General features: G+C 34.6%; 1 protein-coding gene across 24 annotated transcripts in view; it reads right to left on the bottom strand.

The window, feature by feature from the left end:
• SOX5 (SRY-box transcription factor 5) overlaps window positions 1–24366 on the bottom strand; it is a 994522-nt gene that overhangs the window by 178457 nt on the left and 791699 nt on the right. For all 24 annotated transcript variants that reach the window (XM_077870731.1, XM_077870732.1, XM_077870738.1 and 21 more), the window contains 2 exons: window positions 23963–24135; window positions 19380–19448 (listed from right to left, as the gene is read on the bottom strand). In XM_077870731.1, the coding sequence (XP_077726857.1) occupies window positions 19380–19448; window positions 23963–24135 (242 nt within the window). The remainder of the gene's footprint in view (window positions 1–19379; window positions 19449–23962; window positions 24136–24366) is intronic.

The following is a 24366-nucleotide window of genomic DNA, read 5'->3' as shown; positions in this document are numbered from 1 at the left end:
CTTTCAGGTATCCACTGGGGGTCTTAGAATGAACTGCCTGTGGATAAGGGTGGGGGACTAATGTAACTTATATTAATTTAATATTATATGATAGGTCCATAACGTTTCAAAGGTCAGACAGAAATTATATTTTTACTTCTACTCTGCAGAGATCCCATTATTGCCCTAAGTACCTTAACGATTTTTATGACCAATAACAACATTAATAGTTATCCACTAAATACAGCTATGCCAGGTTATTGGACACAGCTGGAGGCAAGATGCCAATCGTGATGAAGCAATCAACTGCTCCCATATGGTACCTTCTGAAGAATGAATTCCATACAGAAATATCAGTGGTAAAGCAAGCAGCAACTTAGCATAGAGCCTGACAAGTAATGTTTAAAGGAAAGAATAGTCATTTCTCCAATGAAGTACTTGGCCTCAAAAACAGTCAACAATTTAGTTAACAAAGAACTTTAATCTCACTCTCATCCAAACATGATTATCATTAGCAAACATCTTATGAAAATTGGACTTTAGTTAAGTATTTCCTAGTCTCCAGAGACCTTATAATGTTTTTGTAACTAAAAATTGATTTAAATCCTTCATTCAGGTGATTCTAGAATTTTCAAGTTTACCAATATTTTAAATGCAAAGATAAGGAGGAACTTTAAAGTATGCAATACACAGAAGATCCTGGGACCCACCAGGAAACTGAAATTCTGGTAAATTATATGATGTAGTGTATTTATGTACAAATTAATTAAAAATTTAGAAAGTACCTGAATTCCATTTGACTAAGGACAAGTTAAATCGGTGATGTAAATCAACAAAGATACTAAAAGCTAGCATTTGCTATTATTAATAAAGGAAAAGAAAAAATAACCTTTGAATAGTTAATGATTTTGTCAGACAAGTCTCCCGTTCACGGTTGTGGACAACAGGCAGGTATGTTTATTATTTCACATGTACAATAACGAAAAAATGTGGTACAAGGAATAACATTGGGAGATGGGGTAGTGATCAATTAAGCAAACTCCTTTAAACATCATACTGAAGTGTGCTAATACATACACTACAAATTAAAACTGACTGTATCCTTTGTAAAGTACGTACATAATTCTTTTGTTTTTTCACTCCTGCTCTACTCCCCCCCTAGTGGGGGGTAGGGGAACAAACAAGAAACAAACAAAAACCTTTTTGGGAGGCTGATTACTCACATTTCAAGATCAGAGTAATGGTATGAAACGGAGGAGGGGAAAACTGATTACCAACGACAGCATACATTTGCTCTAGTGCTCTACAAATTTTGAGACACACTCACATTATATTATTTGATGCTTTTATCTCCACAATCATGTGAGATACTAACATTTTGAACCTACCAAGGAAGAAGTTGAGAATCAATGACATTAAATGACTTGTCCAAAGTCATACAACTTGAAAACAATAAACTCCTTGATTTCTAAATCCTATGATCTATGTACAGCTCATATAGTCTTGCAAGTTAAAAACAAACATCATTCCTTCTCCAGTCCAGTTCCTCTGTGCCCTCTCAAGGCACTCTTACTTAAGATTCTGTCAAAGAAATGCCTTTGCACATCTATGCTGCTTACCTATCCCAGGTCTTTTGGATTTTCTGTCGCTTTTTTGCTCATGTTTTTCATCTCTTGTTTTCTTTGGCCCTTTCAAGATTTGTAATAGCTACAATTACCACTTCAGTTTACTTTTATAATAAATGAAGCTCTATCACTGGCTTTTTTTCTACAGGATTTTGAAAATCTTAGTAATGTGTCGTCATTGTTTCAAAAGTGTTAAGAATGTCTCCATTATACTTGAGCAGAATATCTGGGATATTTGATCCGTACCAAATGGTAGTACTTTCCAGTCCCTTAGACTTTGTATAAAGACATATAAACACTATAACTGAACTTTAATAGGCCAAAAATTCCAGTTCTGTTAGTTATATACATTGTTATGAATTACTACTTATGCATTGAAAATATTTAGAAAATATAATCTATATTACAATAATTTTTAATCTGCCCTCAACCTTGATTTTTCTTCTTTTGCCTCGGTAACTCCCCACCATTGATGAGCATTTGTATTCTTAATTACTGCTCTTTCACTTTTAGCAAGCTATTAAATTGTGCAAAGAAAAAGGCCTGTAGCATTTCTCACCATCATGTTTATTAAGACCGGCTCGGGACTGCATAAGGGGAGAATTATATTTCCTATGCAAGCAGGTGGGTATGTAGGATTGTAAAAAGAGAGCCTCAGTGAATGAGTTCCCTATGAGTAGGAACAGATCATTATAACAGATGATGTGGGCAGACATCCCACTGACATTTAGTACAGCTTAACACAGCCAGAATGGAATAAAACTTAATAGTGGTCAAGGTGGAGAGAAGGGACAAGTAGTAATAAAATAAGTGCAGCACATCCTGAGGTTATTTTCTGTTTCTCCTTTAAGTTAAAGCAGTACCATAAAGAAAAAAAAAGTCTCATAACTATATTATAGTTACCTGAACAGTCAATGGCACTGGGGGAAGGCATCTATCTAACTATGCACACTTTTCCTTGATAAGTTTTTTCCTTTATGATTTCAACAGGTAAGTTATAAGGCTTAGCCTATTGTCAAAATGGCTGTTATTAAGAAAAAAACTAAATATCTTAAACAAGTCATTAGCATCTTTAAAATATTTTAAAATGACACATGGCACGCTCAAGATAGTCTTATTTTAAAATCTTTATGGATTCAAGCCATAAATGTGTGTTAATGGAGTAGAAATTCCAAATAAAAAAACATAGGAAACTTTAGTGCATTATCACTTCTGAATGCTACTGAAATCACTAATCAGAGTAAGTGAGGAAAAAAAATAGAACCAGGGCAATTATTTGGGATATAGACATTCTTTGAGCTTTTTAGAATATTCTCAGTGAAAATACATTTAAAAAAAAAAGGAATTATTCTTTTGGGTAGGCATTTCAGTTTCATTCCAAGGCTGTAAAATGCTGAAAGATAAGGCCCAAACTTCCTACCCTAATCTTTACATCTAGAAAAAGAGATTGGACAAATAGGTTCAACATCTTAGGGTCCATAATTTCAGGGACTTGGCAGAATGATATCACAGAAGGTTAATCTAAATTGAACTGGGATGGTTGCAAAATATAATGTTTTCACAAACCACATTTAATCCTTTCAACTTTTCCTGTGAAAACTCAAACAATTTTGAATTCTCCTAATCTGTCTCCATTTTTCCAGGTATTGTGCCATAAAATATTAAACTTAGTGTGAGTCTTTTGTTTTTAAAATTTTATTTATTTATTCACGAGACTCCCAGAGAGAGAGGCAGAGACACAGGCAGAGGGAGAAGCAGGCTCCATGCAGGGAGCCCGATGTGGAACTCGATTCTGGGACTCCACGATCACATCCTGGAGCGGAAGGCAGACGCTCAACCATTGAGCCATTCAGGCATCCCTTAGTTTGAGAGTCTTAAAAAATATTTCTTTTCTATTTTCCTTGATCAAGTTTCAAAATGAGGAAAATCAAATACTTATGAAAGAGAAAGAAAGAGGGCAAAAAAATGGCTGTTATAGAAAAATGAAGGAGATGAGCTAAAAGGGAGTGCTAACTCCATGTGGCTCTGCATAGGTACTAAGAGGCTTAGAGAAGAGTAACTCTATTCTACCTTAGAAAACAGAATTTTAAGGATTTAATCAGATAAAGAAGGAACAATGAGGATAGTATCATATCTTAGCCTCAGAAGCCATTAATAATCTTGGCAAAATGGGCAAAGTGATAGCATATAAGCATTTGAAACTTCAGCACTCTTCATAAATACTGTAATCCTGATTTTTGTTAATTTAAAAATAACCAAAGAATGTCCATTGGTTGGCTTTATCATTACTATCTTTTTCCTACGGTAGACCCATATAATGTTATTTTACGATTATGACTGAACACAAGAAAATCATCAAATGCTTGAATTGTGTCACTACCCGGACGAACATCTATTTACTAGATGAATTAAAACCTAATTGCTCCATTACTCAAAGTGGGATTTTGTTTACATGTATTAACATTGTATCCTGTAATGGCCATGTAAGAGATAAAAAAATATAATGATACTACTGTGAGAAATGAGATTCACAAGATACTGTAAGAGGTGAGATTCTCCTTCGATTAAAAAGATTATTAGCATTTTCATGTTACCAGAATACTAAGCCTTTTTAAAGCAGGTATTTACAAAAATATCTGATGGATATTTATGTCTGTATTGTATTCTTTCTCTTCAATTCTGCTGAAGTGATCTGTTGTCTAAGGAATGAAGTTGTGTCACGAGCATGGGAATAATTGGGGAGAAAGCAACTGGATAAGAGCGCAAAAACACAAAGATATGAGGTAGCAGAAGACAGGTTAAAGAGAAGGCAGTTTAAAGTAATGATGTGTTGATGGAAGTATTTGTAGACCTCAAGATTGTGCCTGTAATGCATTTAAGAGCAGTAGCCTTTTTTAATCACAAAAGAGACTTCACTCAATGTCTCAAAGGATAAAGATTTTCCAGAAATATCTTGCTTTCCTGTACTCTTACATGAATGAAGCATTTGTTACAGAATGAAACATGAAAAGAGTGTTTTAAAACAATAGGACACTGTAAGACAAAGATTTCAATAAATGATAAAATAGGAGTATATCACATGTCCTAAATAGGAAGGCTGGGGAATGAGCATCATTTTATAGTGGGAGAAAAAAATCAATTACATGATGGGAAAATATTTTCCTTTGCCAAAATCTTCATTTCCTATTTTAGGTTTTTAAAAACATCTAGAAATCAAGAGGTTCCTTAAAATATTTTGGTTTTACTTTGAAAGGTTCTCAGCTACTATTTATCAAAAGAATACTTCTCTTGGAGAAGCAGATCGGACATTATTTTCACACTAGAACATCATTGTTTCTTTTCTTTATTTAGAGTCTAATGATATAACATTATAAATTTTTACCTAAAATGGATAAAGCAGAGTTACTAGCTCACTGTAAAAATAGTCATTAAAAACAGGAACCATCATAAACCAATGAAATACATGTTTAAAAGTTATATATATACCTTCCAAAATGATATACTGATAATTTTAATGAATCAAAATGTCATTGACATTTCTTAATTGTTCTCTCCTAAGTGATGTGTCATTTACAATTTCTATGGAAACATTCAAATATTGTTCCAAATTTCTTTAGCAAAAGATTTAATATCTGTTTCAAATTCCAGATAAAGAAACAAACTCAATTTGATGGGCACTGCAGAATTACTGCTCATTTTGTTTTCAGGAGTGCTTATGATCTTGATTTATTTGATATAATTAACCAGGGCTAAAAGGCTAGGGTCTATATCTAATTACTTATGGGAATTTGGCATAGCTCTTATTATTTCTGGACCATATCTTCTCCTTCTACAAAAGAAGGAAAAGTTGGATTAAGTTAGCTCTAAAGTCTATTTTCATATTCATTATTCTATTGATCACAGAGTTCTAATTCAATACTGCTCAAAGTGTTGGTCTGTGTTGAGGTCAGGAGCTTGTACTAGTATGTAATCCACCAAACTGCTTCCTTCATCAAGAAAGTATTGCAATGAAAAAGCATGTCAGCTGAATTAAAGTGGGTTTAGCAAGCTCCTTATCTCATTAAGGACTTCAGCAGTTCAAAACTGGTCTGACGGCCATAGTATCCTAACACATTCTTTTTCTTGCTCACTCAAATGATTATCTTTGAGCATACCCAAAAGTTTTTACAACGATGCAAACATTAGTAGTCTTCAGTCTTATAGCAATTGAGAAGAGAGAAATAATTTGCAGGTTTCAAAAGTAGACCCCTCAACCATGCAGTTGTTTGTTCCTTAAATAATTAATAGACTATGCATTACGTTTAGCCTCCCAAGACACAGGCTCAGGCCGAAGAAGCTTGAATTAACCACAACTATGGTTATTGTGACTGTATCTAAAACTGGGATATGCCCTGACAAAACAAAACAAAACAAAACAAAACAAAACAAAACAAAACAAAACAAAACAAAAACAACCCACAAGTGAATTTTTAAGTTTTCAGACCGAAACAAGTTATTTAAATAGATAACATGGCATTTACAGGAGCATTGGTGTATATTGCATCTCTCTTATTAAGATCCAGAGAGTACAGAAGAACAAGTAACTAGTGTGAATAGACCAACAAAATATTTAAAATATGAATGTCCTAGAAAATTTAAAGCAGAATATACATGCACTGAATATATATACCTAATAACTGAGTACAAAAAAATCTGTCATTTTCAGAAGTTCCTCTTTGTGGAAATTACAGCCCAGTGAATCTGTATATTCTTTCATTAACATAGTCTCAAAATTTCAAAGAAGAAATATACCCTTATCTTATTTTATTATATAATCATGCTCTTTAAGTCAGATATAACAGAATATTTTAAACATATGTTTTACATTTTAAATATTTACACAAGAACAGAAGGGGGATGAAAATTGGGATTCTTTCTCAGGGTAAAAATTACTGTCTATAGAAGTGGATAACATTTTCATTGCTGAGGTGCTTTAAGGCATCTGTTTGGTCAAAGGCAGCTGCTCATACGAATAATGGTGGAACTCTTCAGTTACGTATTTTTAAATTTGGATGTTTCAGACTAAGGGTAAATTTTATCAAAATGTGTGTAAATTATTTACCCATTGGTTCCCTTCGCAAGATTGACCCCTAACAATGCTTTCTCTCCCCCCACCCTGCTTTTGCAGCTATTTGCTTGCTGAGTAATTTTTGTCTCTCTTCATACACACATACCACATTTCTCTATACATTACTTCATTTTCAATGTCTTTTAGTGCTTCTGAGTCTGACTGATGTAAGATGTTATTTTGAACATGCCAAAGCATCGAAACGGCCCCAGTCTTTTCTTTTCAGCCTGCATTCCTTGATAAGTGGCAGCGCTTCCCACTTATCAGTCACTCAAAGTGACTGGGGCTGTCAGTTGTGTACAAAGCGCAATCAGTTTGGAAGCGGAGACACCAGCATTTTTCTTCTCAGCTTGAAGCAAACACGTTTTGACTGCTAGTCATTCAATTTTAAAGCATCCTCAATTAGGGGCGGATGAAGATATAAAGAAAACACATCCTAAACACCTCCACCAGGCAACAGAAAAATTTTATTGTTATCTCTTGATTTACCTCACAGCAGCACCATCCCTCCTCTTCTCCTGGCTGCATGACACGGGTGCTCGTGACAACACACCCTCTATCATGAAAAGATTGCAATAATATATTATACTAACACTCTGTGAAACCTCTGCTGGAGCCTGTTTATGTTTTCTTTTGCTCTCTCCCACTTGCACCACCCCACAAAAATCCTAATAATTTACTTTTAAAATTAAAGCAAAATGATATTTCAGACTCCTTTGGCTTATTAGTGGACAACTTTCTATTCAACAAAAACATGAAATCCAGTTGCCTAAACAGATAAGGAGGAGAAGACTTAGCCAGAGGAGGAACTGTGGGAGAAAGAAAATAAAATTAGAAGGGTAAAAGAAATGACTAGTGGCTATGTCAGATGGTCAAGCAGCAGGTATAGATACAGTTATTGGCAAAGTAGTGGAAAGGAACACAGAGGTAGAGAGGGAGGAAAAACATGTATTCAGAATTAGATGGTGGTTATGTTAGAAGATAATAAATTTAAATATGTATTTTGGCAATAAACAGGGAAGATAAAGGGAAACAATGATTCAAAAAGATGTATAGAAACCCGAGTATGTGCAGATGAGTGTGTACATACAGGCACACATACATACATACATACAAGTGTATATACCTATATTAATATAAATATCTAACTAAATATGTATGTGTATGATATCAAAATTAGCTCATTATTTTACCTCTTTTAGTAAACATATGTGCATGCTATGAAAGTTCATTAGTTCACCTCTTATAATTTTCTATTTAGGTATGACAGGATTGTCAACATCAGAAATTCATTTTAAAGATATTTATGATTTCTCCATTTATAAAAAAGCACTCTCTCACCTGGTTTATTATAGAAAGCAAAACTGAAGTACTTTTTAAAAAAATCCTGCCACATTTGCCAGTCTAATAGGTTTAACTCAGTTTGATAAGATCAATTGCCCTTATTTTCTTAAGATTATCTGAATTAAATTGCCCATTGCTACTCTAATAAGGAGAGAGACAAAGAAGGCACCTTTTAAGTTTACTTAGTACTCAACTGTTAAGATCTCAGATTCTCTCTTCCTCTCTCATACACACCCTCCCACAAACACACACATATACATCCCCCCCACACACCCATTCTTCAATTCCACTGTCTATAAAATGGAGATAATGTCATAACCTATCTGAATTCTTGTGATAATTATATGAAATGACCTCTGCAAAGTGCCAAGTACTTAACGAGCAATAGGCTGCTCCTTCTCACCAGTATAATACAAAGTACAAAATGATTTTACAAACCATATACAGCAGTAGGAAATGTTGGTTATCTATTTTTGATGACTCCCTAAACATCTATTTCAGTCTCTTGAGAAAATTATCATCTTGCTTATTATTAAATATACTACAGAGTGGGTAATGTGCCTACACTTTATTCATTCATCTCTTCAATAAATAACTTAAAGTTATTATTATAAGCCAGGAGCTATTATATGTACTTTTCAAGTACATATATACTTTGCAAGGTACATATAATATCAAGACAGATAAAATCTTTGACCTCAAAGAATGTACTGCCAGGTATGTAGTGTGGTGGCAATATAAGGTACAGTATGAGGTATCACCCCCAAAGTATATATAAGATGGTGATAAGGGCTGTGAAGAGAAATAAACAGGGCAAGTGATCAGAGATGACTAGGGGATGCAAAGACTATTTTGGATTGGGTTGTCTGAGATGCCCCACCTCTCCTCCTGAGGAGGATGGTATTTGAAGAAAGACCTGAATGAAATGAGGGTCTAAATTATATAATGAACTAAAGAAAGCATTCCAGGACCTAAGAAAGACAAATAAAAATGTACCGATGCTAGAACATTCTTAGCATATTCCCTGAAACCAGGAAGGACAGGTTTCTGGGGTAGAAGGAATGAGGGAGACAGTTTGAGAGGTTGGCATTCATGTACAGCCAAATCGACTAACATAAGGAGAGTGGATTTATTTTAAATGACATGATTACAGCACAATTAAATTTAAAAGATCACACTAGCAGCTATGTAAAATGTCTACTTAAGGGGTCAACAGAGGAAGTTGGATGACCAACTTGGTTAGGAGGCTACTGTAGGAGCCTAGGTGAGAAATGATGGTGAGTAATGGAAGGAGAAGTTGGTCAATTGATGGATTGAGGACAAAAAGCAATGTTGATGGATAAGTTGTGAGATATATACGAATGAAAGGATTTAAGAATAGTTCCTAGGTTTTGGTGACAGGAACTAGGCATATGGTCTCATTCTCATAGTTGGATAAACTGGGAAATAATGGGTTTTGGAAACATAGTTAAAGGTTCTGCTTTCAAAATGTGAAATTTGGGTGCTTACTAGTTGTGCACTTAAATAGGCTGAGAAGGTAGTTGGATATTTGACTTTGAGGTCTAGGAGAGAGGTAAAGGACGGGAAAATAAGTTTTGAGGTATTATCTTTAAAACAGAGTATGAAAAAAAATAAATAAAATAGTATATGGAAAAATTAGATGAGATCACTTAGGAATTAAATCAGATGATGGAGAATTACAGCAAGTTAGACTTTGAAGCATGCAGAAACTACCAAAAGAGACTGAGGATGGGGAATAAAAAGTTTCTTGTTTTGTTTTTTTCTAAAGCAGACTGTGGTCTTTTGGAGGCCAACTGAAGACTGTTTCAAGAAAATGGGAGTAATCAACTTTATCAAATGCTACCATGTGAATTTACCACTTCTAGAATATTCATTGAAGAAGAAGCAATTCGAATTTTTCTTTTTGTTTCTCCTTCAAGGGAAAACTAGTATCGTATAGGTATCCTTGATGTTCTATTTGTCTTCCTTTCTCATTTTATTTGACTGTTAGTCTTTCTTTTCTAAAGATAAACAGAGCCAACACATGCACACACACACACACACACACACAGACATACAAATAAAGTAAAAAGTTGGTTTCTTTTTGTCTATAAGTTGCATAAAAATTTACCACCTTTTCAAAATAAGTGAATCAGAGAAAGACAATTATCATATCATTTCACTTATATGTGCAATTTAAGAAACAAAACAGAGGATCATAGGGGAACAGAGGGAAAAATAAAATAAGACAAAATCAAGAGACAAACCATAAGAGACTCTTAACTACAGGAAACAAACTGAGGGTCACTGCAGGGGAGGAAGGATGGAGTAACAAGGTGATGGGCATTAAGGAGGACACGTGATGTAATGAGCACTGTGTGTTATATAACACTGATAAATAACTCTACCTCTGAATATAATGATACATTGTATGCTAATTAATTGAGTTTAAATAAAATTAAATTGAAAAAAATTATCAGCTTTTGAGTAGAAATTGGTCCTCTAGCTACAGAACTGAAGCAAATATACCATGTACTAGGAATGCCTGGAATGTAAGTTTTGACTCATGATGTAACTACTCTTCATAGAATAATTAATTTTATGTTAATACTCTGTTAATTTCATCGGCATCTAATTCCTTTCTATTTGTCAACTCTATTCAAAGACAGGAGATAGAAATTTTTTCTAAAGGTTGTGAGCAATTCCCTGCTACAGCATTTATTTTACAACATTAATGAGTATGTAACTAAGGTAAAGTGAAATAGATTCATTTTAGGCCAACATATTGACTTCTGGCCTACATTTCCAAATCTGTTATTGTTAACTTGCCTTGTTTTGTTTTGCTCCCACTATTTGATAATTACATTCCCAGGGTTTTATCTAAGCCCTGATGGGCCCTGTTTTGTTAACTGATAAGATATGGAGTACAGAGCCACAGTGAGGAACAGTGTACCACTTTTTCCACAGGTAATGTTGTTTGGGGAAAGGTTGTAAAGTCATGGGAAAGACTGTTGCAGTTCTGCTTTCTGGGTCAGTCTCAGTGATTCCATTATGACCATACTGGATCAAATGAGCCCAGGCTCCCCTTCAGAAATCATATTGCAAAGATCAGAGAAAGACGTAGCACAGAAACAGCACAGAAATCAGATAGAAAAAGGAAACTAATAAGGAAGATTATTTGAGATTCCACATAAAAGCTGAGAAAAAGGGACGCATGGGTGGCTCAGTGGTTGAGCATCTGCCTTTGGCTCGGGTCCGTGGTCCTGGAGTTCTGAGATCGAGTCTCACATCGGGCTCCCAGCATGGGACCTGCTTCTCCCCCTGACTGTGTCTCTGCCTCTCTCTGTGTCTCTCATTAATAAATAAATAAAATCTTTTAAAAAATGAGAAAAAAAATCTCCTCCCATGAAATGCATTGTTTTTAGTGAAAAGCCCAAGCCAGGATGAATGAATTCCAGATCTGGCTTACCGCTTCCAAAAATTTGTCAAAATTACTTCAGCATAGTCATCAAATATGGGTACTTTAACTAGGTCTCAGTAAAATTAAAAAGTTTAAAATATCAGGGTCATAGTTTAAAATTCTACACAAATATAAACTCTTATTGTTTGATAAATCTATCAGAAAAAGGATGGTGATATCCTCCAGATATATGTACCTTGGAAACACCAAGGAAACTAGAAAATATACATTTACAGATCTAAAACTGTGACGTTTGGTTTTGGAGCTTTACCTTTCTGCAATAACTCATTGTCTTTACAAGGTCTCCTTCATTCCAAGATACTGGTTTATGTGTCTTGAATATTTAAAAATAAATTTAAGAACAATAAATAAATATTATTAGAAAGAAAAAGAAAGAAGAAAGAAAGAAAGAAGAAGAAGAAGAAGAAGAAGAAGAAGAAGAAGAAGAAAAAGAAAGAAAGAAAGAAAGAAAGAAAGAAAGAAAGAAGAAAGAAAGAAAGAAAGAAAGAAAGAAAGAAAGAAAGAAAGAAAAATTTTAAAAATGATATCCTGATTGCCAAACCAAGGTGATAGACCATGTGCATTTATTGCATTCTTTCCTGAGATACTGTTAAAATGATAAAAACAGACAAATTTAAAATCCCGTGTCACATAAAGCAGTAAAGAATAGGAGGTTTACACAGGCAAGAAATTTGGCTAGAGTTTTGGAAGATGAAAAATAATTGTATAATGTTAACTAAAAGTGGGTGAAACAAACTAGAGTATACATTGTACACGTGTTAAGCAGAGAAGGTGTTTAAATTGCCCTCAGAACCACCAGAAAGTCTTGAGACTTGACACTCCAAGTATGAGGGAGAGCAGAAATGAGACTTGGATTGAAAACAGTCGTATTAGTTGAAAGTGGATCCATCAATTTACCTCTATCCCAGCTACATCACATTCCCTCAGCACAAATAGAAGAGTCTGGGAAAACTTAAGATAGTTAGCATGAGCATTGGAATTCCAGATTTAAAATATAAGGAAAATGATTTCCAGCTCAAAATTTCATTTGTAGCCAAACTACCATCAAATAGAGAGCTTAAATAGAATATTATTACATATACCTACATTTATGTTTTTATCCTGGATACTTTATATGCTATGTGTCCTCATGCCCCTCCTTTTCTTTCAGGAAGTTTCTTGATACGGTTCTAGAGCAAAACAAGGATATAAACCCAGGAGGACAATATAGGAAACAGTGATCCCAACTCTGGAGAATCATAAATGGATATCTCAAAATATTGGCTGGATCAATTGATCCAAATGAAAGCAAGATGGACAGCCAGGAAACAGGTATCAAGAAAAGTGGGCTTCTGGAGATTTGATTTATTCCTGAGAACTTATGAAGTTATAAGACAAATCACATGAATATCACGAGAGAAAATAAAAAAAGAAAAGGCAATTGGAAAGCACAAAGCTAAACAAAAAGGGAATAAGGAATATTCCTTTAAGACTATTCCAGAAAAAAATACATAGATTTGTATTTTAATGTAAAAATCATTTCTTGATTTTCAACTTTTAAGATTAACCGTTAGGTAAAGTACAACAGGTATGTGTGTATAATTACATACACAAATACATGTATTAGATATATATTTAAACGTACAGATAACAGAAATTGATATTTGGGAATAAGAGAGAGATTCCATCCTCATCTGACAAGGCAAATGTCAAGAGACTAGTTATAGTTGATTGAAAAAGAAAAGAGGTGCAAGTAAACTGTTTAATGCTTAGAAGTACCTTTGGGAAAAATTTGAAAGACTTCATTATAAGGTGAAGGAGGGGAATAGGAGAGGATGTTAGGGTGGAGATACAAGAACTCAGCAATTCTTCATTTCTAAGTTAAGGATGTTTAATGTTAACTCAGAAACAGCATTATAATTCTATTTTAATATAGAAGTAAATACTAAGAAGTTATTAAAACAAAAACTTAAAAGATTTTAAAGTGGCTCCTTCTGAATAAAGGATTGCACATAGAATACAGGGGAGCATATAGAGGGTTGGGCTCTGGATATAGTTGCTTTCATTATTCTTCGTACACTCAAGTCATGTGATATGAATTGTATCAGTAAAAATTAAGCTATATATGCATATCAATCTATCTGTACCTTTATCTACAGAGACAGGCTTAACTATACAGTGAAATAATATGAATTACTGAAATTCCATCATTAGGTAACTGCCAAGAGATGTATTAAAAATGCTTAAAGAGTTTTAAAGTCACTCTCCCTAAATAAAAAGACAGAGAGCTACAGATAGCATCATTGCTCTTGTAGGAGAGACTACCTATCTTCTCAAAAGGAACTTCTACTTCCAGAAAGTACAAGGAAGAGCAGAAAGTGACTCTTTAAGCTATTTCTTTGTATCTCCTTATTGTTTCCTCCAGTAACCTATCTGAAAGTCTAGAACTATATCCTGTTCAGTTGTGATATATTTTATTTCCTACAGCAAAACATTAGTCAGAGCTCAAGGAGTTAATGCATTTCCTTCTTAGGTTGAAATGCTACCTTAATTGCATGGTGTTTATTCTTGGCATTTCCAGTCTCCTAAAGAGACAAGGTTACTTTGCAATCTCTTTGTCCTCATGTATATGTGTGGAGTCTTGTTGAGGGGGGTAAAAGGCTTCCAACTTACCACACTCAGAGAAAGAAATCATAAATCAGCAGGTCAGTCAGGTACTATTATTTCACCTTTCATGTTATTATGTTTTCAATACAATATTTCAATGGATTTTGTTCTGCATAATAATTTATCAAGAATTACCAAAACTCTTAATGAGCTCAGAGAACTTTGGCTCCAATAAAATAAAACCTTTATCACAAATTGGTTGAGCCCATGACTGCAACTTAATCATTCAATTGTACATAAGTCAAGTTGTATTTTTATTTTGTAGGAATAAGTTCCCAGGGAAAGAAAACTCATTTTAAAACTTCGGGCCATTAAGCCTTAAATGGTAGAACGTCGGTGAAATAAAAAATGAATTGGGCCAAGATTTAGGAAACTTGGAATCCAGCCATTGTTCTAAGTAACAACTTCTGTGACATTGGGAAAATCTTCTAACCTTACTTGGTTCCAGTTTTACAAATGTCAAAATGAGAGATAGGTCTAAATAAAGGCTTTCTAAAAATCCCTTGTAGTTCTAAAATAATATGAATTGTTGGAACACTGAATTTACAATTTTCAGTGGCTACTGCCATGTAGATTATACTCTTCTTTTCCTAGAAATTCTCCTCATTAAGTTGTTCATCATCATAAATAACAGAAGGAACAATTTTTTTTTCTTTCCTATTACCTTAAGCAAAAATTTTAAGCATTGTATGTTCACCACATGTTAGGTATGATCCCATTCAATCTTTAAACTAGCCCAATGTCACTTAGCAATTATAACTCCCAGTTAATGGATGGGTATAATGAAACCAGAGGGATTAAGTAATTTTCCCAAGATCACACAGCAGATGAGGTGTGAACATGCAGAGATTGAATTCAGATATGTCTAATTCCAGAGAACTTGCTCTCTATATTTTTAATCATTTAATACAATTAAAATTGTATTTCATACAGTTAAATATAGTCCCATACCACCTGAAAAGCCAAGTTCTTCCTTATATACTAATGGAATATACACTGGCCAGTTAAGATTACAAAAGAACAGAGATTTGTCCTTTGCTCTACCCTTAGCTCCAGACAGAATCAGTGACCCAAAGATACTACTAGTCCTACAAATGTATACATTATGAATCGGAAACAATGACATTGTTTAAATTGCCCACAAGAGAACACAATGAACAACAAACAATTGGAAAAGTTAGTCAGAAGGGAGAAGGCAACAGATTTGTAAAATTTCTTAAGAAAATTCAAACACTGAACTTTCAGTATGGGAATCACGTCAAATACAAGAAGTAAAACATCTTTAAAAATTCTCTTAAAAATATCTGAAGTGGATTTCATACTAGAGTATGTTACTGGCCTGACCCTATTAAATGCTAATAAAAAACTAAAATTCTATTAAGTATTATTAAAAAGGGTAAAAAAAATTAAAACTAGGACATGCTTCCCCTACTCACCCCAAAGCTATAGAATCCTGTCCCATACAAAGCTTCAAGATAAAAGGGATCTTGAATCTCCAGGGACGTTCAGTTTGTTGCCATAATGGAAGCTGAGTAGAGGTCACTCATTCATTTACTTTAAAAGGTTTTGGTAATAGTGAATGAGGTCAAGATGAACCGTTGGTTTAGGATCATTATTGGAAACATAAACCACCTAACTATCCCTATTAGAAACAGGTTGATTTAATGTGAAAAAGAGATTAGTCAGAAAATAAAATTGCTTAAAGGTGGGCACTGTACCATAAGCAGAAGATTAAAAAAAAAGGTTATCTTTAAAAAATATAAAGATTTTTTTCTCTGAAATATTTATAAATTTCATCTCACACATTAATGCACATTAAGAGTTAGCTGGGTACAGTAAGTAGGAGTGTAAAAGTATTCTATTTTTTAAGGGCAATAAACAGAAATAGTAAAGGAAAACACTGCTGAATGGGAGAAAAAGACTGAAATTTTAGTGTGCCTAAAATTGAGAGTCTCAAAGAAAAATACAAGTTCTTGTGGGAAGATGAAATATTTTTTGGTATTATAACATGATTTTTTTTTTTGAAAATGAACTGATTTATGATGTTACAAACAGTAGCAGGAAACTTTTTGTTTCTTCTTTTAATCCTGATGAATTACATGAATCAACCTAAAAAAAGTCTATACCTCTACATAAAGTCTTTGTAAGGAAGCAATGTAGATAGATTGAGTACTCAATCCAATTAACATCATGCAATTTAAGAGCTAAGGCTGCTTTCTAAAGAGAGAAAAACAGTTCATAAAGAATTGATCCTGATTGATAAAATTGATGAATTTACTAATTCTTACATCATTTTCTCTTTGAATACATAACTACAGAGTAAAACCTACTACCACTTTTTTCATCTGGAATTGAAAAAAGAAATAATAGGCCAATAGAATTTTTAAATAACTTGAGTCATTAGAAATGTGAATGTTTGGGCATTCATATGTATGTACAAACTTGTTCATACATTTTTTTAAAAATTGAATGTTATATACTTCAAATGGAATAAAGATGTCTAAACCTCTCCTTTAAAGAAATCTCAGGAAAAAGAATGAGATAAATGTTGGGGAATGTCATCCTCCTGTGATGTAACATAGCCATCAAGTCTGAAAATTTTCCTGCTTTCTTACTCTGTCAATTTAATCCATCTAGTAGATGCAACTATATAATGCATTGCATGCCTTTACCAACGCTTGGGTCACGTTGATGTCTTGTGTATTCATAATTGAAACCAGCCTTAATTGTGGTCTAGTAATATTTCAGTCCACTATTCTAGCAATAAAGAAACTGGAATGAAGTATTTTCTAAAGCCCAAAGAGACAATGGTATAAAACATGTAAGAAAATGCAATCAGGATGAACAATTTAAGTTGGTGTATTTATTTCTAGGTCTTAGGCTCCATACCGAAGGAAGATAAAGGATGCAGATCAAATTCAAAATATACTACATAAGTATTTGCAGATAGCAAGTAAATTCATCCTATTATAAATTCTTATGTAAGCATCGATTATGCATTCATTGACAAAAATAAATGTAATAATACTATTTGATATGAATTTGATTTGCTTTCCACCATAGCAGGTTTGAATTTTACTATTCTTCTTTGTCAGATGCTGCCAAGGAAGAGGAGGAAGGGCAAGGAAGAAGAAAAGGGAGAGAAAACATTCTCAATAATAAATGTGCAAGGATTTACATGAGCAAAAAAAGATCTGTTCCACGTTTCTAATCTTTTATTTCTACACATGTCACTATAGTTGTCCTTCCCATAACTGTATGAACAACCTCTCAATAGACTAATTTAAATAATTGTGACTTTCATAACTATTAAGTATTTGTAAGATTGCCCCAAATCAATAATTTATAAAATATACTTTAGAACTATGCTGTTAATGAGAATACAAGAAGTTATGTAAATGAATTCCTTTCAGATTGTCATCTTACTCAGAACTTATTTTTGCCTAACACATTCCCTACTTCCCAGATTAGAAAATATAATACCATAACTGCTTTATTATCTTAGATTTTCAACAAATAAAAACATTGTAAATGTGGATAACCTGGTACTATCAATTAAAACTATATTCAAAGTCAGCACACTTAGACTGAACATGAAATCCAACAGTTTCTTGTTTCTTTTTTGTTTTTGCTTTTGTTTTTGTTTTTTTTTTTTTTAAGTAGGCTCCATGCCCAACACGGATCCTAATGCAGGGCTCAACCTCACAACAGTGAGATCAAGATCTGAGCCAAGATCAAGAGTCCAACAACCCACAGCTGACAGCCACCCAGGTGCTCCCCAATGAACAGTTTTAAACCACTAAATTGAATAACCACACTCGAGATATATACAGATAGATAACATCACATTAGGATGTGCTGCTTGTAATTACAGTTAAGGAAAGCAAAGAATCCTGGTTGGATCATCTCACTGATGTTTCTCTGTCTCTGTGAAGCGGTGACTAGCTAACTAAAATTTCAGGTGGACCAAGAATGAATAAGCCCTGATTGGGATACAGAATCCAGAGTGAACAAATTAAGTATACCTGACCCAATTAGGTAAAGTGGGATGAACTTTGCTGGCAATGAAGTCTAAACATGATTAAATACACAAACGAAATAATGTAGACATATTTGCTTCTGACATTTATGATATTTACACTTAATATGTTGGATTCTCAAGATAGAATGTCAAAAGAATGATGAATTTCTTCTTAACAAAATATGTTGGATTCTCAAGATAGGACTCCAAAAGAATGATGAATTTCTCTTCTCTGGCATCTGCTTCCAGGAAACGGATATTACATAGGGTGGATTCATAGTGACATGAATTAGATTCCATTTCTTGCTGGTAATAGCAAGTATGTATTGAACACCTATGGTATGCCTTGATACTTCATCTGTGATTTCATTAAGTCCTCATAATACTCTATGGAATAGGTAGTTTTGGAAAGGAAATTTTTCAGAAGGGGAAAAAAAGTTTGTCAAAATTCATGCTACCAGCAAGTGGTGAAGACAGGACAACTCTGACACCTTACTTTTTCCTTTTGTTATCAGTATAGCTGCTTTCTTCCATCTTCACTGATGCTCTTCATCATCACACATTTCCATGTGAGCAAAATATGCAGGTTATGAAGCCCTCACTCTTGGTTTCTCCAGGCAACATGAAGGGTGAAGTTCTACTTGAACATCAAATCATTACCTTCCCTAATCTCAACCCTCATCACACATGGCTCTTGAGCATACAGTCATATATTCTCTCTGCCACTGCTCTCTAACAGAATTTGCTGGACCTTTTAGCTTTGATTCTCCTGCATATCCCTCATTTAAGAACACTCACAATCACATTTTAAACATTAAAGGACAGAGAAAATGAAACCTTTCTAATATTTCTCTGCAATAATTTCCTTTCAGTATAGGATGAAAATGACTGTCAGCTTGCTCAGATCGAAAGCTTCCTGACAGTTGGGTCTGTGACTCCTTGCAAGATTCTCATGGCACAGAGGTAACATGCTCTGAATCAAGTAAGCCAAAAGGCATGTTTATTTTGGAGGTTATTCCAGTTAGGTCATCTAAAAATTAGAAACCAAAGATGGATAGATGATAGATAGATGATAGAGATGATAGATAGATAGATAGATAGATAGATAGATAGATAGATAGATAGATAGATAAATATTATTTAATTGGAAGTATGCATGAAATGATGATTTCTGACCTGGATCTGTTGCTGAAGCAAATTGATTTTGTGTTGTTGCTGCAGAAGCTGCTGCTGTTGTCTTGCAATCTGTGGAGAAATTGCACATGAAAAATTTAAAAGTATATTGTAGTCCCAGGGGGAAATTACCAATGTTCTCAAAATTGCTCCAAGTTTGATTTGACACTGATTAAGATGATGAAAATGGATGTTCCTGTGCCCCTACAGTATTGGCAATTCATCTTTAAGTAGGATCAAACAAGATATTTAGTTTCTGGAGCAGTTTCTTTTGACCTAAAACAAATGGAGTCTAAGACACTCCAATAAGTGATCCAATCCAGTCAGAAATCCCTCTTCCTTCCCAGAAATATGTTAAGAAAGTACTGCCTCTGGCCTTTTAGTTCTTTTCTACAGAAGAAAGTATTGCATCAACAGATGGTTGTTGCCACCTGGAAGTTCAGGGTAGCAGAGTACTACACTGTGAGAGGGCTATATTCCTTAGCGAGGTTTTGGTATTTCTGTTTTTTTCCTAAATATTGTCCTTATTTCTGCCTCCTACAAACCCCTACACAGCCAACTCCTCGATGCACTAGATCATGGTTTCTGCTCCCCTTCTCCGGTGAAACGATTCATAATAAAATTCACCAATCTTGTTTTTAAATTCTTTTTTAATGTTTACTTATTTATTTTAGAGAAAGAGAGGGAGAGAAAGAGTGGGGTAGGGGGCAGAGGGAGAGAGAAAGGGAGAGGATCCCAAGCTGAATCCATGCTGAGGATGGAGTCCAAAGTGGGGCTTGATCACAGGACCCTGAGATCACAACCTGAGCTGAAATCAAGAGTCAGAGGCTTAACTGACTGAGCCACCCAGGCACTCCTCATTTTTTTCAATTCTAAAGTGTTTTTTAGATTTCTCCTTTTGTCCTTCCATCAAAATTTAACACTCAAGCTCTCTCCCTTGATCCTGACCTTTCTTTCTTGGCTTCCATGACAGCATATTTTCCTGGTTTTGCTCTGCCCTCAATCTGTTCCTTCTCAGTTATCTTCAACTACTCTGTCTAGCCATTCAATGTCTAGCTATTCAACGTCATAGCTGTATATGGCTCTATTTTAGACTCAATTCTCTTCCCTGTATCCCGACTCCTGAATGTATGCCAAGTACTTAAAAATCTGTCTAGCCTATGCCTTTGCTTTCAGCTTCAGACTCATTTTCCAATGAGATTCTCAAAGGTACTTCATATTCAACAAGTTCAAAACTAAACTCAATTATGGTTATTTTAATGCTTTCATTTTGTCTTAGGAACAGGGTTCTTAAAAATCCATTTTGTTTTCCCTGAAGAAAGGCAGAAAGGAGATGGTAGGAAAAGGAATATCACTCTTTTTTCTTAAATCTGGTCCTTTCCTCCTACATATCAGTATTTCAGCCGATATTTAAATCTTTTTAACACATCTTAAGCATTTATCAAGAAACTGATGACCTCACACCCCTCCAAACTTCCTCCTGTTCCAAGCCATGGTTGTTTCTTGCTGGATTATTGTAATAGTCTCCTATTGTTCTTTCTGCTTCTGCCTTTGCTCCCTACAGTCTATAATATACTAGGATCTACAAAGATCTTTTTAAAAAATAAGTTGTGTCATGTTATCCATCTTTTCAAAATTCTCTGTCTCACTCAGAGCAAAAGCCAGTGTCCATACAATGCCTGCAAGACCCTGTATGATTTGGCTTCTGCTGCCTCTCTGGTTTCACCTTCTCCTACTCCTCCGTTTGTCACTCCATGCTTGTCATTCTCCTCTCCTGTCTCTTGAGCACACTTAGGATGCTTCTATCTCCCAAGGATCTACCTGCCTCTGCACCTCGGCATTCTCTTTTCCCTCCATCTGGAATCTTCTGTTCTGAGATAACTACATTGCTCACTACCCCACTTCCTATAAGTCTCTGCTCAAATGTCACCTATCAATGAGGTCTTTCCTGATAGTCTTTCATTTTTAAAAAGACTTCTCTCTCTACTTGGCACTCTCATCTCTAATCCTCTTCTTTATTTATATCTCTTATCAAATCCACTATATAGTACTTGTTTGTTTGCTATCTTTTCCTAATTAGAATTCAATACATTAGGATTTTTGTCTGTTTTATTCTTTGCTGTAACTCAGTAACTAGAATAGGACCTGACATCAAATTGGTGCCCAATAGGTATTTATTGAATGAAAAAGTGCAGAATGGAGTTCAGAGTCCAGAGGAAAGGCTGACCAGTGAACAGGTTCATTAGAATCTCTAAGGGCTATAATGGGTATATTAGAGTACACAGAGTAGGGACAATGAATAGGGAGTTTGGGGAGGAGGGTCAGAAAAGGAGTTCTCAAGAAAAGACACCCAACCTGAATCTTAAGGAATATTAAATGCCCTTCAGAGATTTCTCTATGTCCTGATGAAAAGATCAGTGACCACAAAGTGGTGAATATGCATGCCAGCACTGGATGATACAGGAGATCTAAGTAAAATAGACTCTTGAAACCTGACCTGAAGCTTTCACAAAGGATCTTCTCTCAGGCTGTGTAGGCATCATTGCTTAGTATCTTTCCAACACAGGAAAGGAATTTTGGAAGAACCTAATGATTTCTAAAATTCCAAGGATGGTGTCAGAAAAAGTAAAATAAAAAATCTAGAATCCTTTGATGATATGTGGGGATGGGTCAGAACATGAAAGAGAAGAAAGAAGATTTTGCTTTCTATTAGTGAAATCTATGTCAGATTTTTTTTTTAGGACAAATATGCCCTTGGACCTACCAAAATAGGGACTCTCTACTATATCCCCATCTGACCTACATTTCAGAAGCTTCTAGAGTTTTCTAGTATTCAAGTGTTTGAAAGTATTGAGAATGATAAACAAGAAAAGAGTAGTGTTTTTCTAAACTGTCACAGGTGAGCATTCCAAACTCTTATCATAGGAGTAAAGCAAGAGAAATATAGACCATATTCAAGAACAGGCCAAATATATCTTTAATGAAAATGATGAAGTATTTTATTAAACATGAAAGCATCATCTTTCAAGCAGAGATAAACCACGAAGTAGGGAAGAATAATCTGAAAGTGGGTCTCCTCAAATGTAATCTGAATATTTTTTCTTTCAATTCTACTAGTTTACACTTTAATAACTGTTAAGGTTTTGCAGGGATGTATGGACACACAGATACCCTTGACTAAATAATGGTCTTCCTCCACTTGGGATGGTGAATGGACAGAGCCCAGAACATGAGATGGCAAAAGGGAGTTAGGCCCAGAAAAGATGTGCCATCTCTGTATATAAATTCATCCTATCACGACCTCTTCCTTCCTTTCCCATTGATACCAATTTTAAGTAATGATTCTTATACATTGCCTCCATTTTCCTACTCCTTTATCAATTCTTATGCCTCATTTCTACTATTAAAGCTCCATAGAAGCCGCAGTTTTAAAAGGGTTGCAGTGAGAAACTAAATGACAAATCTAATAGCTTTGTTCTTCTGGTATTGCTCATTTTCCTTTCTTTATCAGATATATACAGTATTTCCTATGGATCTACCCCTAATTCCTTTCCATTTTCTAATGATAGCATCATTATTCTAATTTACAGCTTACAAACCTGCCATTCCCCTGCACAAGACACTCTGGCCCTAGATATAAATATGGCTGCCTCTTGTATGTCGTTTAGATCTGAGCTCTATTGCCAGATCCTACCACCCAATCTAAGAAATATTGCCTTGTCATACCAATCAATATTTATTAAATTATTCTAATTACATTTCATCAAATAACTTATCACTGTCTAAAATATTTTTGTTAATTTCTCTTTTCCTTTGTTAATTATCTCTCTCTTTCCACTGGAATTTAGGGTTCTGTCTTTCTGGTTAGTTGATATGGACTCAGAAGTTAGCATAGTGGCGGGCATATAAGAGGCACTTGATTACTATTTGTTGAATAAATTAATGAAACTTATCTGCCCCAGTGGTTTATTTTTTTTATTTTTTATTTTTGCCGCAGTGGTTTAAACTATAATCTCTATGTAAATAATCTAAGAAATCTAGTTCAGTCCTCCTTTCCAAACTGTTGCTTAGTATTTCTAGATTTTCTTTACATACCTCCAGTTGGACAACCTGATGAGAGCTTTAATGAAACATGATAAAATCACCTGCTTTTCCAATTTTGCCCCCCTCCTGACTCTACCCATTACCCAGTCTCAACATCTTTCCTCATTCTTTTTGCCCACTGGAAAAATTCAACTAATCATAATTTTCCCACCTGTTTATTGTTTTCTTCTCTTTTTCTGTGGTCATTTAGTTTATATTCTAAATTATCTAGTTTAGATTCTCACTACTTACATAAGTTATTATAATAGGCTTCTAACTAAACTTCCTGGCCACAATTAATTTACTTCATTTGTAGAATCCTACTTAGTCTTCAAAGCTCATACCAAACACCTGTTGAATGAAATCAGTAGTTGATAAGCTTTTTGTTTGTTTATTTGCTTCCTTACTTTGTATTTTATTGATCTTTGTGTGCCTAGGAGAGTGACCTATAAAGAGCAGGCAAAACAATGCCTAAGGAATTTGTGTCTCTGGCTCATACTCACCTGTTCTTGTTGCTGTTTGGCCAGCTCCATTTGCTGGCGTTGTTTCTCGATCTGAGATGCAGCTAGTTTCTTCTGCTCATCGTGGGCAGCCAGTAGCTGCTCCCGCAGACTGGTCAGCTGATTGATCATACCCATGAGCTGCCTCTCCTTCTCAGCTAGGCTTTCAGGAGTCCCTGAAAATAACACAGCAATAAAACATACAAGAAAAGGGAAATGAAAAGACAGTGATTATCTAATGACAATGATTCCATTGCACAGAGAACTCTTCTAAACAGAAGGTTAACACACAAACATACACTTACTTTCTTTTAGATTTTTAACTCAATAGTGAAAAGTGATGGCTATTTCCCTTTTAAAAATATCAGAATGAACAAATATTTTGATTGTTTTTTATGTATAACAAG

This window comes from Canis aureus, chromosome 25 (genome assembly GCF_053574225.1).
Source record: "Canis aureus isolate CA01 chromosome 25, VMU_Caureus_v.1.0, whole genome shotgun sequence".
NCBI lineage: Eukaryota > Metazoa > Chordata > Mammalia > Carnivora > Canidae > Canis > Canis aureus.
Note: the sequence above shows the minus strand (reverse complement) of the source record. Positions and strands in the feature narration are given on the sequence as shown.